This window comes from Amphiura filiformis, chromosome 4 (genome assembly GCF_039555335.1).
Source record: "Amphiura filiformis chromosome 4, Afil_fr2py, whole genome shotgun sequence".
Lineage (NCBI taxonomy): Eukaryota > Metazoa > Echinodermata > Ophiuroidea > Amphilepidida > Amphiuridae > Amphiura > Amphiura filiformis.
The window spans coordinates 48,141,324-48,154,262 of NC_092631.1; the positions used below are offsets into that span (position 1 = coordinate 48,141,324).

The following is a 12,939-nucleotide window of genomic DNA, read 5'->3' on the forward strand; positions in this document are numbered from 1 at the left end:
CAGGTAGAAGAGTAGTGTAACAGCACTCTGACAAACCTGGAAACTTGTTGCAGGCCACTGTTATAGCAGCTACATATAGACAGCATTGAAGCAGCTTGAACACGTCCGGTTAACTTATGCGTCACGGTCAGCGGAAAGCGTTAACGATGTCGGTCATGGTGGTGGTAGGTAAGGGGCATTTCAACAATACACACATTTTTATTGCTGTCACAGATAATTAAGTCAAAATTCCATGTATAGCTTTGATTTTGACCTTCACTGGCATAAGAGATACATCTGAATCTTTTCCTTTCTCATTCATACTGTGTACATTTTTTCGTAACAGAGGCAACACCTCAAATGTGATACCTGATTAATCACCGATGTAGACTTTTTAATGACAAAATCTGTATTTATCAATTGGCAAAAAAGTGTTAGAATATTTGATTGACAGTATGTTGATTTTTTGACATATTTGTAAAACATTTACCCAGAAAAGTGATCTTAATTAAATTGACAGGAATTAAATTGATGATATACTGACTAGTGCTGGTATCGGCAAGCATTTTCATTGTCGACAATGGACAAAAAAAAGCTGACGTCGACAATCAGGCATAATTAATGTCTCAAAAATCGCCCCATGGCAAATTTTGACGATCAAGGTTCAAAATTCGGCAACCTACAGAGTGCACATTTACAGTCAACACGCTACAGGGACTATGAAAACGATACATACTGGCAACGCTAAAGTCATGGTATAGTTGCTTATATTATTTGCATGTGTGGTGAGAAGAACTAAGAAAATAAAGCATATTTTTCACGTAAAAAAACATATAAATAAACAAATACTCAACCAAGTAAACACACAAAATAAATTTTGTCATCCCAAGTGTGCACACGGCACGCTAAGAACGACCGTGACATTTGGCCAATCAACGATCGTTATTCAGCCAAGTCCCCCTGACGTCACATGGCGGCCGTTCTAAAAATAAACCCAAGATGGCTGAAGCCACATTGACATCGACGAAAATGGGAAAGCATGGAAAGGGGTCACAATTTTGCTGGATTTGACTATTTTGGATGCTATATTATGAACTATCCTTTGATATTTAGATAAAAAAGATTCATAACTTTCTTGTCACATGAAATCTTTTGGGTTGCTGGTAAAAAAGAAGGAAATTAGCGAAGTTTCTGCCAATTTCGATTGCAAAATTTTTGATATTTTTTGTCGATACATGCAAAGCTCTTGTCGCCAATCGGCAAAAGTGCTCTTGTCGACAATTTTGTCGACAACACCTTGTCGATACCAGCACTAATACTGACATATGAATATTATACTCTGGTGTGAAGGTTGAACATTGAAAGCTGTACATGGTGTTTGATCTTGTGTGTTGTTGAAATGCCCCTATGAAATGTGAAATTTATATCTTCAGCTGCCTCATTTAGGAGAGTTTATTTAAGCAAGTGTCCTTGTATAGTTGAGAGACAGTTGTATCGTCCCTGCTTCTCGGTGTGATAAAGGTTTAAATCTGGGCTTTTAAAGTTTAATATTTGGGTAATGAGCTTATACTTATAGTTTACCATGTTTTCGATGTGAGACACTTCTAACAGTGGAATCGGGTCTGTAGAATGTCCATGATTAGAAAAGCTGATGAGTGATGACAACGATTAGGACTTTAGGACCTGTAAGATGACTGTTGTGTTGAAAGAGTCTTTACCAATTCTACAAACAATGATTAATTGAATGAACACAAATTGCACACGGAAAGAGAAGTGCCAAGTTTAAAGCATGTAGTCCTTTCGTGGAAGCCACAATGAATATTGAATATTCAGAACTTAAATGTACCAGCTACATTTGTTCCTTTTGATATGATAGTATGATGTATTGAAATAAATTAATTAAAAAAAAAATTGAAGGAAATCACATTTGAAAGCACATAAGAGTCAAAGGTAAAGTAATGATACGTTTTCTTGTTTTAAAAATGACAGGATTTGAATGAAAATAAATAGGTAGAGCCTTAAAATAATTATTTTGTCCAACAAATCCAATGACTTGAGTTTTGAACATCCAGGCTGATTGCTTGATCATCAGAAGATGATTTACGGAAGCCCCATCATGCACTGTAAAAGTGTAATCACTAGAGTTTCAACTGCCACTTAACTTTTCAAATCCCATTGAATTCTGTGCAAAAGATGTTGTTTTAGAATTGTGTGTGTGTCATTATTACTTGGTCGATTTCAGAACAAAAGTGAAGTATGCACAAAAGATAATTCACACCTTCTGTAGATAACATAAAATGTGAAATCGTCCAACATTTTGAATGTGTTTTTATTGTAAATAATCAGTCCAAATTCAAATTTAACCATGTACGTCTATGCAGTGGGCAAGCGGTGGTGTCATGTTCACTCACACAGCTGTGCTAACCGCAAGTTGACCCCAGTGGAGTGTTGGGTAGTGCTTAAATCATCCTTTGCTTGATCATATTGGTGATCTGGTCTGCAGTGTTTCCACATTCCACTGCTTAAAACCCAAGGAGTGACAGTGCATCCAAACATTGCAGTGGACCACATTACTTGATCAAGCCGTCATCCTGAATGGCAAAAGCTCAAGTAATGAGTTCAAATTCTGGATTTGTCACAATTTTTTTTAATGAACTACAATCCCACTGATGCATCTGTTTACGGAAATAGATCCTTAGTTTGAAGGCACATTGGGCTATTCCAGTTGAAATCCATACACCCCCTATGGATGACGTAACACTGATCTCCCACACAGGGTGCGTATATTTCGAATGGAGTCGCCAGTTTAGGTAATCCCATTTGAAATTCACACTCCCCATGTAGGATATTAAGATTGTGTCTTTCATAAGGTGTGTATGCATTTCAACTGGAATAGCCCAGTCATGAAACTAAGTCATCTATATGATATCAATTTTTTCAAAAGGCTCATGATTTTAATGTCTAATGTATAATTATGCACAAATGCCTTGGGTACATTTTCCAATCCTACTATTTGTCCCCTAAAACAAATAAAATATAAATCCAAATGATGTTAGGTAAAAAAGTTTGTCTCAGTGACTTCAAAACAATAATCTGTTTAGCCTGTTTTTCAAAATATTATTATTATTTATCTGATTTTTGTAGAAAAATCCTCCATCACATGAACAAAGCGTGCAGCAATGCAAAAGCTACTTGAGGCTGAGAGTGACTCTTAGGAAAATATGTTCTTTTTCCCTTTGGCTTTTTAGATGAAGATGGCATTAAAACTTTTAAAAATGAATGAATATTGTGACTAGTAATAGTATGAATATCACAAAGTTATTTTGATGGTGAAACTAATGTGTTTTGTTTTTCTGCTTGTTTTTTTGTTTACATTTATTCCCTTGCCTGTACCTCCCATTTCATGTATGTGCAGGATATGTTTCACAACCAACCCGCATTGAGTAGTGGTATTGGTATGCATCTCATGCTGAAGATGGGTTGGAAACAAGGGGAAGGGTTAGGAATAGCCAAACAGGGACAACTCGAACCACTTGCTTTAGATGTGAAAACTGACAGGAAGGGTAAGTATTGTGTGTTAATATTTGGGCTAACCCATATGACAAGCTGTTGTTGTAACTGTAACTATTTAGAGTTTTAAAGCCCTTATTGATGTGCATAAAGTATTGGCTGCCTGTAGGGTAGCGTATTGGTGGACCCGCAGTGATTTTCATAGGTTTTCATGTAATAGATAAAAGGGCTCACTATTAAGTCAGCACAGTTTCTGCAGATGCTCCCAACAAGTGAAGTTATCTTTGTTGGAGGCAAACAATTGATGTCATGCTGTAAATTTAACTTCAAGAACACCAGCTTAAGTCCTATTCGTTCTATTAAGCATCTAGGGCACTTAACAAAGTCATTTTCTACACCATTTACAAGTCCTAAAAACTGGTTAAACCCATTTTTCCACTGCAGGTTTGGTTGCTATCGACGAGCAGCACCGTAGGAAGAACCAATTGCCACAGGCTGTATACAAGGACCTGTCGGGCAAACATCCTGTCTCCGCACTCATGGAAATATGCAATAAAAGAAAGTGGAGACCACCACAGTTCGAGCTGATGCAAGACACAGGACCACCGCATAAAAAGAAATTCATCTTTAAGGTGAGACTAGTTATTTTAGGATCAGGTTATTTGGATAAGGCGATGAAATAAAAACCCTCCATGTTGTATGGGTCCGACCAACCTAGATTCATTTGCATATAGGGTCAGTCCATATGAAATCAAGGAGGCCCCCCTCCTGACCCCCTCAGATTTGCTTTATATTTTAGTCATATGTTGTACCTGTTAAAATATTAAAAACCTGCAAATCTGAGGTCTGTAGCTCTTACAGATTTTCTGTGGCAGCCATTTAAAGTTGGAGTAGGGTGGTCTAAAATTGGACTCAAAAGTTGCCCTTTAAATAAATTTCATCTTTGGGAGTCTGTGACTTCTTTACAAAAAGAGAGAGAGGTCTGAAACCTTGTATACACACTAACTGCATGCTGCCCAATTTGTCAAAAAGTAAAAAATAGAAAAATTCTGTAAATGCGCGTTGTGTCACGGGGTCATTAAATATGCAAGAAAAAATGTAATGTTTTGTAAACTGGCAAGTTTAGCCCCCCTAAATTCACATTTTTTGTCAAATTAATTATTTTTTGTTGTCACTGATGCTAAATATAGGATAAATACAATACATATCCAAAAATTGAGCTACAATTCATTTACATTTCGAACAGCGCCCTCACGAAGATGAAATTTATTGCAAATTCAACATTTTCAGGGGGCCCAAAGTCGATGTGGTCCACCTTCAAAATTTATAAAACATCACTTTTATATGACTACTAGTCTTAAATTACAACTTAGGTAAGTCCCAGTAATTGTCTAGGTTGACTTCATATAAAACGACAAGCCCAAAGTTGACCATTTTCTTATGATTGCATGTACTGCAAATGTGCCGAATTTGGAAGGCTTAAAAGTCAAATTGGCCCCAATATCGAAAATAAAATGGAAATTAAAGTAAATAGGGCCAATAACTACACATCTAGTAATTTATTTTCAATATTGTGGCCATTTTGACTTTTAAACCTTCCGAATTCGGCACATATGCAGTACATACAATCATAAGAAAATGGTCAACTTTGGGTTTATCGTTTTTATATGAAGTCAACCTATAAAATTACAGGACTTACCCAAGTTGTAATTTAAGACTAGTAGTCATATAAAAGTGATGTTTTATAAATTTTGAAAGTGGACCACGTCGATTTTGGGCCCCTGAAAATGTTGAATTTGCAATAAATTTCATCTTCGTGAGGGCGCTGTTCAAAATGTGGATGAAATGTGAGCTCAATTTTTTGGATATGCATTGTATTTATCCTATATTTAGCATCAGAGACAACAAAAAATAACTAATCTAACAAAAATGTGAATTTAGGGGGCTAAACTTGTCAGTTTATAAAACATTACATTTTTTCTTGCATATTTAATGACTCCGTGACGCAAAGCGCAATAAGTTTTTTTTTTTTTTTTTTTTACTTTTGAAAAATTGGGCATGCAATTAGTGTGTATACAAGATTTCAGACCTCTCTCTCTTTTTATTAGGAAGGTACAGGCTCCCAAAGATGAAATTTATTCAAAGGGCAACTTTTGGGTCCAAAGTTAAATTCCCCTACTCCAACTTTCAATGGCTGCCACAGAAAATCGGTATATTGAAAATAAAATGGAAATAATAGTAAATAGGGCCAATAACTACGCATCTGATCATTTTTTTTTCAATATTGTGGCCAATTTGACTTTTCAGCCTTCCAAATTGGGCCATTTTGCAGTACATGCAATCATAAGAAAATGGCCCGGGGGGGCCACTGGTCATTGACAAGGGGGTATCATGCGTGGCCATGGAGTTTCAAAAAGCACCCTAAACAAGTATGTGCAGCGACTGAAAATACACCCCTAAACAAGTATAACAAGTGTAATATCCTACCCTAAACAAGTATTGGCGTTTTTAACCCCTAGCAAGTAAAACATATATTTTCGACACCCTAAGCAAGTAATAGGCCTACTAGGCCTACTTGAAGCCAGGACTTCTTGGCGGGACTTGAAGTAGGGGGTGTGTTATTTTGCAAAATTTGACTTTTTAATGTGAGGCCCCCTTCAAAATATGGTATCACCAATACAAATCAAGAATATAAAAGAATTTTTCCAAAAAAGTTGCATAACCCCCCTGTACATGCCCCTTGAAAGTTTTGATGACAAGGTTTCCGAATTGCAGGTTTCAGGCAGCAGGCGATATAAATTGGTGTTGTTCGTGTATATACCTGTATATCAAGCAATTTACTACTGTGATTTGGGATTTATTAGTACTAGCAGCTAATTGTCTATGGTTTTGCAAGTTGACTGATCGATTAGTAATCAATTAATCAATAAATTGATTGGTTAATGGATCAATTAAAGCCATATTCAGCTTTCCAAAGTCTGGGTGGTGGCAAAATCTAAATTTTATGCATCAAATAGTGGCAAAGCTCTTTTTTGTAAGTTTCACATTTTTCCAAAAGGGTTTAGGTTGAATTGTTTGGAAATTATAGCAACTTTTGCATAAAAATAATATTATCGGATGTGATATTTTATTTCACATACTGGTAGTGTTCTTAGGAGCATTGCAGATGCACATTAATTAAATTGTGTCTAATTTGAAAATGCAAATTGGAATGACTTGAAATGTTGGGAGTAAGGGTATTTTTGAAAATAAACTGATTTACAACATTTATAAAGAGGATTACTAGAATCACCGAATATGCCTTTAAGGTAACCCGTGCTACATCAGAATAACGTAACATAACATCGGATCGTCCAATCAGACAGTTCACAACTTTGGTGTCGAACAGTTTGGGGCGAGAAGCTGAATCGGAACGCTATTAAAAGCTAGGCCTATTGAACATCCACCGCTGATGTTCAACAGAATTCTGACTAGACATTGGGCTGAGATAACATTGGCAGGGATAAGATTTATTCTAGATTTTCAGTGAATGCTACCACATCTTCCAGCTCAAGCACGACAGAACAAGTCATTGATTGCATTATTGATATTATGATTTCGACCAAATAAGGCCAGATAATTTTAAGTTTACATGGCGCCAAAGCAGAATATTATCATGATTATTAGTCAGTGAGCTTGAAGAAAGAGCAGTCTAACAGACTAACTCTGACATGTGCCATTACTTTATACCATCAAAACAGAAAATGAAACAATGTTCTTGCAGAAGTTAAACATGTTTAGCATGCATTGTGAGATGTTTTATCAAATTATTATGTTTTATGACATTTGCTTTTTGAAAGTCTTGTACTGTGTAGGAGCTTTGCTGGGGTGCATCTTGTTGTCTTCCAATATATTCCAAATCCCATCCTTCCAATGTCTATATCAAGATCTTCTTACAGCTGACCCTGAGACCCTTCTGAATGTGAATGAACCAGCATTGCAATTTGTTTCTGAGGAGGAGCAGAAAGGAAATATGAATGCTCTTTCTCAAATGGACATAAAGAAGCTGGATAGAGCACTGTTAATAGTTCACAATCTTGATGCTGATGCTTGGGACACCTCATTATCACTTCCAAAAAATATTGACCTTTTCAGGCTTCAAGGATCACAAAAAAGCTTCCTGCAGAAGCCTATATACTAAAACATTAAAGCTCTATCTCAGCAATTTGACATCAAAAGGAAGCGTGTCTATGAGTGAATTCAATGAAGCTGCGAATTCACTATTCCGGATCATTGTAACTGCATTTCCCCGCCTATCCAGGTCTCACACATGTGAAGTTGTCATATTTGGAGCTTGATCTGTCCAAAAGGGCCCTAATTGTTTACCGCTATTCATGACAAAGTAACCATGGTAATTGGAAACAATTTAAAAATGTTAATTTTGATATAATATTCAGCAAGCAATGAAAATAATTACATTCGATGAGCTAGTATTTTGCTTTTCATAACTTGTCAATATATCCCTATAGTAATACACTGTGCAAGTCTTCCGAATTCGGCAACCTTATTTAAAAACTTTCAGAGGGTATGTACAGGGGGTTACCCTTCTCAAATTTAATTTTGATTGTTATATTCTTGTTTAGGAGGGTCTACTACATATTTTCAGGGGGGCCCCAGAAAAATTTTGAATTATCACACCCCCCTACTTGAAGCTCCATTTTCATTGATTTCTTTAATAGTAACTCAGAATGGCTCTCAAGTGCTACCAGGGCAGAATATGAGCTATTTTAAAATTATAAAATAAACGTTACATTATTTTAAGCTGATTTATAGTATCAGAGAGCCTAAGAGGGAATTAACTGAAAAGAAAATTTACAAAACTCTAACTAAGAAAAAACAACAATGAAGAAAAGAAAAAAGAGAAAAAGAAGTCAAGAAATGTTTTTATATCATTTTTGTAGGCCCTATTAAAGTTTCGACAATTTATTCTCCATCCTCCAAATATTATTATAGACCTACAAATCATGTTTCAAAGTGAGACAAAAATCATAAAATAGTGGTCAGATTTTTTTTTTTTATGACCTAGGCTTTTAATTGCGAAAAAGATGAAAAGTGCATAATATTAATAATTTATTTTATAAGCTTAAAATGACAACAATTAAGGCCTACTTCTGGAAGGAATCGGATGAATAATAGTGGTATTATTTCATAAGTTGAATAAAGTATTAGGATGAAAATAAGTCGGTAAATAGCAACTGAGATGCATGGTGCTCAATCAGTTCAGCCAAGACTTGCAGGATTAGTGTATGACTGCAGAATTTGATACCAATCCAAAAAGCGTATTTTAATTCTGCACCATATCCATCTTACCTTTTAATATTCATTTGATGTTTTTCACAATTTATTCAAAAGTTTAAAATTTGTTTTTAAATAAAATCAAGATCACTTATTGTGACAAAATTCTGACAAAAATATGATGCTTTTGCGATAATAACATGCATGTTTTTATTTATTTATTTTGTGGATAATAGGTCATAGGTCAAGTCAATCAATCCTCTACCGTAGATATTTGTGGTTAAATAATTGTATACAACATGAAAATTAGCTTGAAAATCTTTATTTTTATCCATAATACAAGATAGAAAATTCAAATAATAGTAAAAATATTTTTAAATGAAATATGAGAAACTTTGGACTTTATAAAGGAGAATTGAAACTCTTAAAATCAGAGTATACACGTGCTGTGCATGTACAATGTACATTGTACATGCTCAGCACGTGTACATCACAATTGAATGTTGTAGAGTTGTGTAGCATTGAATGGGTTAATGGAAAAATATTAACAGGGCCAGCTGGGCGAAGTCGGCAATGGACTTAAAGAAGAGACTAAACAGAGAACTACACAGTCAAGTCTAGGGATAAACATGAAGGACATGAAACTTATGAAGGACTGGAGTCTGGACGGACCCTAAATACGTAAATCTGTTGTGAAAAAGATACCCTTTTTCTCTAATTTCCATGTTTTGACACCCTATTCACGATACGACGTACAGTGCCTGATCGTGAAAAAAGACCCTTTTTACGTGATTTTTTGGCCACGCATGATACCCCCTTGTCAATGACCAGTGGCCCCCCCGGGGAAAATGGTCAACTTTGGGCTTGTCGTTTTATATGAAGTCAACCTAGACAATTATTGGGACTTACCTAAGTTGTAATATAAGACTAGTAGTCATATAAAAGTGATGTTTTATAAATTTTGAAGGTGGACCACATCGACTTTGGGCCCCCTGAAAATGTTGAATTTGCAATAAATTTCATCTTTGTGAGGGCGCTGTTCGAAATGTAAATGAATTGTGAGCTCAATTTTTTGGATATGCATTGTATTTATCCTATATTTAGCATCAGCGACAACAAACAATAACTAATCTGACAAAAAATGTGAATTTAGGGGGGCTAAACTTGTCAGTTTATAAAACATTACATTTTTTCTTGCATATTTAATGACCCCGTGACACAAAGCGCAATAAATTTTTTAAATTTTTTTTTTACTTTTTGACAAATTGGGCATGCAGTTAGTGTGTATACAAGGTTTCAGACCTCTCCCTCTCTTTGTAAAGAAGGCACGGACTCCCAAAGATGAAATTTATTTAAAGGGCAACTTTTGAGTCCAAATTTAGACCCCTACTCCAACTTTAAATGGCTGCCACAGAAAATCCGAAGAGCTACAGACCTCAAATTTGCAGGTTTTTAATATTTTTACAGGTACAACATATGACTAAAATATCAAGCAAATCTGAGGGGGTCAGGTGGGGGGCCTCCTTGATTTCATATGGACTGACCCTATAGTGTGTTACCAGTTGACCAAGTTTCTACCTCAAAGAAAGCAAGGGCAAAGAAATGAATCATTGCTAAGAAATATGATTTTGGATATGCACAAAAAATGTTCTATCCCCGGGCATAAGAATGACCAAGTTCCAAGATATGTGTCTTGATTATAACCATGTAAAAAAATTGGTCAAAAATATGGCAAGTGTACTTTGGGAGTAACAGATCTCTGAATGTCCCGGGAGAGTTGAGTTGGAGCAGCGCTTGTTCCCTCGCCTTGCACCACTGAGGTCCAGGGTTCAAGCCCGGCCATGCCCAAGGTTTATCCCAATCCATGCTCGCTCTCCCAGGTTTTCTCCCGGATCTCCAGTTTCAACCTGCTTTTAAAATGGGTGATTGGTTATTTGGTTATCAAAAACTTCCTTCAGTGGAATTTGGGGAGCTGCACAGATAATTAGTGGATGCTACAATCTAGTGCGGATAGGTTTGCGCCAGGTTCGGTTGAACAATGCCTGGTTGATGCGATCTGATTGTGATGATTCATCATGGCAGCGAAATTACAGCGCTTTGAACCCTCAGAGATCTGGTAGAAAGGTGCTATATATAAGCCAAAATGTCCCGGGGGCCACTGGTCATTGACAAGGGGGTATCATGCGTGGCCAAAAATCACGTAAAAGGGTCTTTTTCACGATCAGGCACTGTACGCACGTATCGTGAATAGGGTGTCAAAAACATGGAAATTAGAAAAAGGGTATCTTTTTCACAACAGATTTACGTATTTAGGGTCCGTCCAGACTCCAGTCCTTCATAAGTTTCATGTCCTTCATGTTTATCCCTAGACTTGACTGTGTAGTTCTCTGTTTAGTCTCTTCTTTAAGTCCATTGCCGACTTAGCCCAGCTGGCCCTGTTAATATTTTTCCATTAACCCATTCAATGCTACACAACTCTACAACATTCAATGGTGATGTACACGGCAGTACATGTACAATGTACATTGTACATGCACAGCACGTGTATACTCTGATTTTAAGAGTTTCAATTCTCCTTTATAAAGTCCAAAGTTTCTCATATTTCATTTAAAAATATTTTTACTATTATTTGAATTTTCTATCTTGTATTATGGATAAAAATAAAGATTTTCAAGCTAATTTTCATGTTGTATACAATTATTTAACCACAAATATCTACGGTAGAGGATTGATTGACTTGACCTATGACCTATTATCCACAAAATAAATAAATAAAAACATGCATGTTATTATCGTCAAAAGCATCATATTTTTGTCAGAATTTTGTCACAATAAGTGATCTTGATTTTATATAAACAACAAATTTTAAACTTTTGAATAAATTGTGAAAACATCAAATGAATATTAAAAGGTAAGATGGATATGGTGCAGAATTAAAATACGTTTTTGGATTGGTATCAAATTCTGCAGTCATACACGAATCCTGCAAGTCTTGGCTGAACTGATTGAGCACCATGCATCTCAGTTGCTATTTACCGACTTATTTTCATCCTAATACTTTATTCAACTTATGAAATAATACCACTATTATTCATCCGATTCCTTCCAGAAGTAGGCCTTAATTGTTGTCATTTTAAGCTTATAAAATAAATTATTAATATTATGCACTTTTCATCTTTTCGCAATTAAAAGCCTAGGTCATAAAAAAAATCTGACCACTATTTTATGATTTTTGTCTCACTTTGAAACATGATTTGTAGGTCTATAATAATATTTGGAGGATGGAGAATAAATTGTCGAAACTTTAATAGGGCCTACAAAAATGATATAAAAACATTTCTTGACTTCTTTTTTCTCTTTTTCTTTTCTTCATTGTTGTTTTTCTTAGTTAGAGTTTTGTAAATTTTCTTTTCAGTTAATTCCTCTTAGGCTCTCTGATACTATAAATCAGCTTAAAATAATGTAACGTTTATTTTATAATTTTAAAATAGCTCATATTCTGCCCTGGTAGCACTTGAGAGCCATTCTGAGTTACTATTAAAGAAATCAATGAAAATGGAGCTTCAAGTAGGGGGTGTGATAATTCAAATTTTTCTGGGGCCCCCTGAAAATATGTAGTAGACCCGCCTAAACAAGAATATAACAATCAAAATTAAATTTGAGAAGGGTAACCCCCTGTACATACCCTCTGAAAGTTTTTAAATAAGGTTGCGAATTCGGAAGACTTGCACAGTGTATTACTATAGGGATATATTGACAAGTTATGAAAAGCAAAATACTAGCTCATCGAATGTAATTATTTTCATTGCTTGCTGAATATTATATCAAAATTAACATTTTTAAATTGTTTCCAATTACCATGGTTACTTTGTCATGAATAGCGGTAAACAATTAGGGCCCTTTTGGACAGATCAAGCTCCAAATATGACAACTTCACATGTGTGAGACCTGGATAGGAGGGGAAATGCAGTTACAATGGTCCGGAAGAGTGAATTCGCAGCTTCATTGAATTCACTCATAGACACGCTTTCCTTTTGATGTCAAATTGCTGAGATAGAGCTTTAATGTTTTAGTATATAGGCTTCTGCAGGAAGCTTTTTTGTGATCCTTGAAGCCTGAAAAGGTCAATATTTTTTGGAAGTGATAATGAGGTGTCCCAAGCATCAGCATCAAGAT

At 35.6% G+C, this 12,939-nt stretch overlaps 1 protein-coding gene across 1 annotated transcript in view; it reads left to right on the forward strand.

Moving 5' to 3' along the window:
• LOC140150981 (protein Son-like) overlaps positions 1-12,939 on the forward strand; it is a 30,387-nt gene that overhangs the window by 14,380 nt on the left and 3,068 nt on the right. The window contains 2 exon segments of the mRNA XM_072173164.1: positions 3,395-3,542; positions 3,934-4,121. Of these exon segments, the coding sequence (XP_072029265.1) occupies positions 3,395-3,542; positions 3,934-4,121 (336 nt within the window).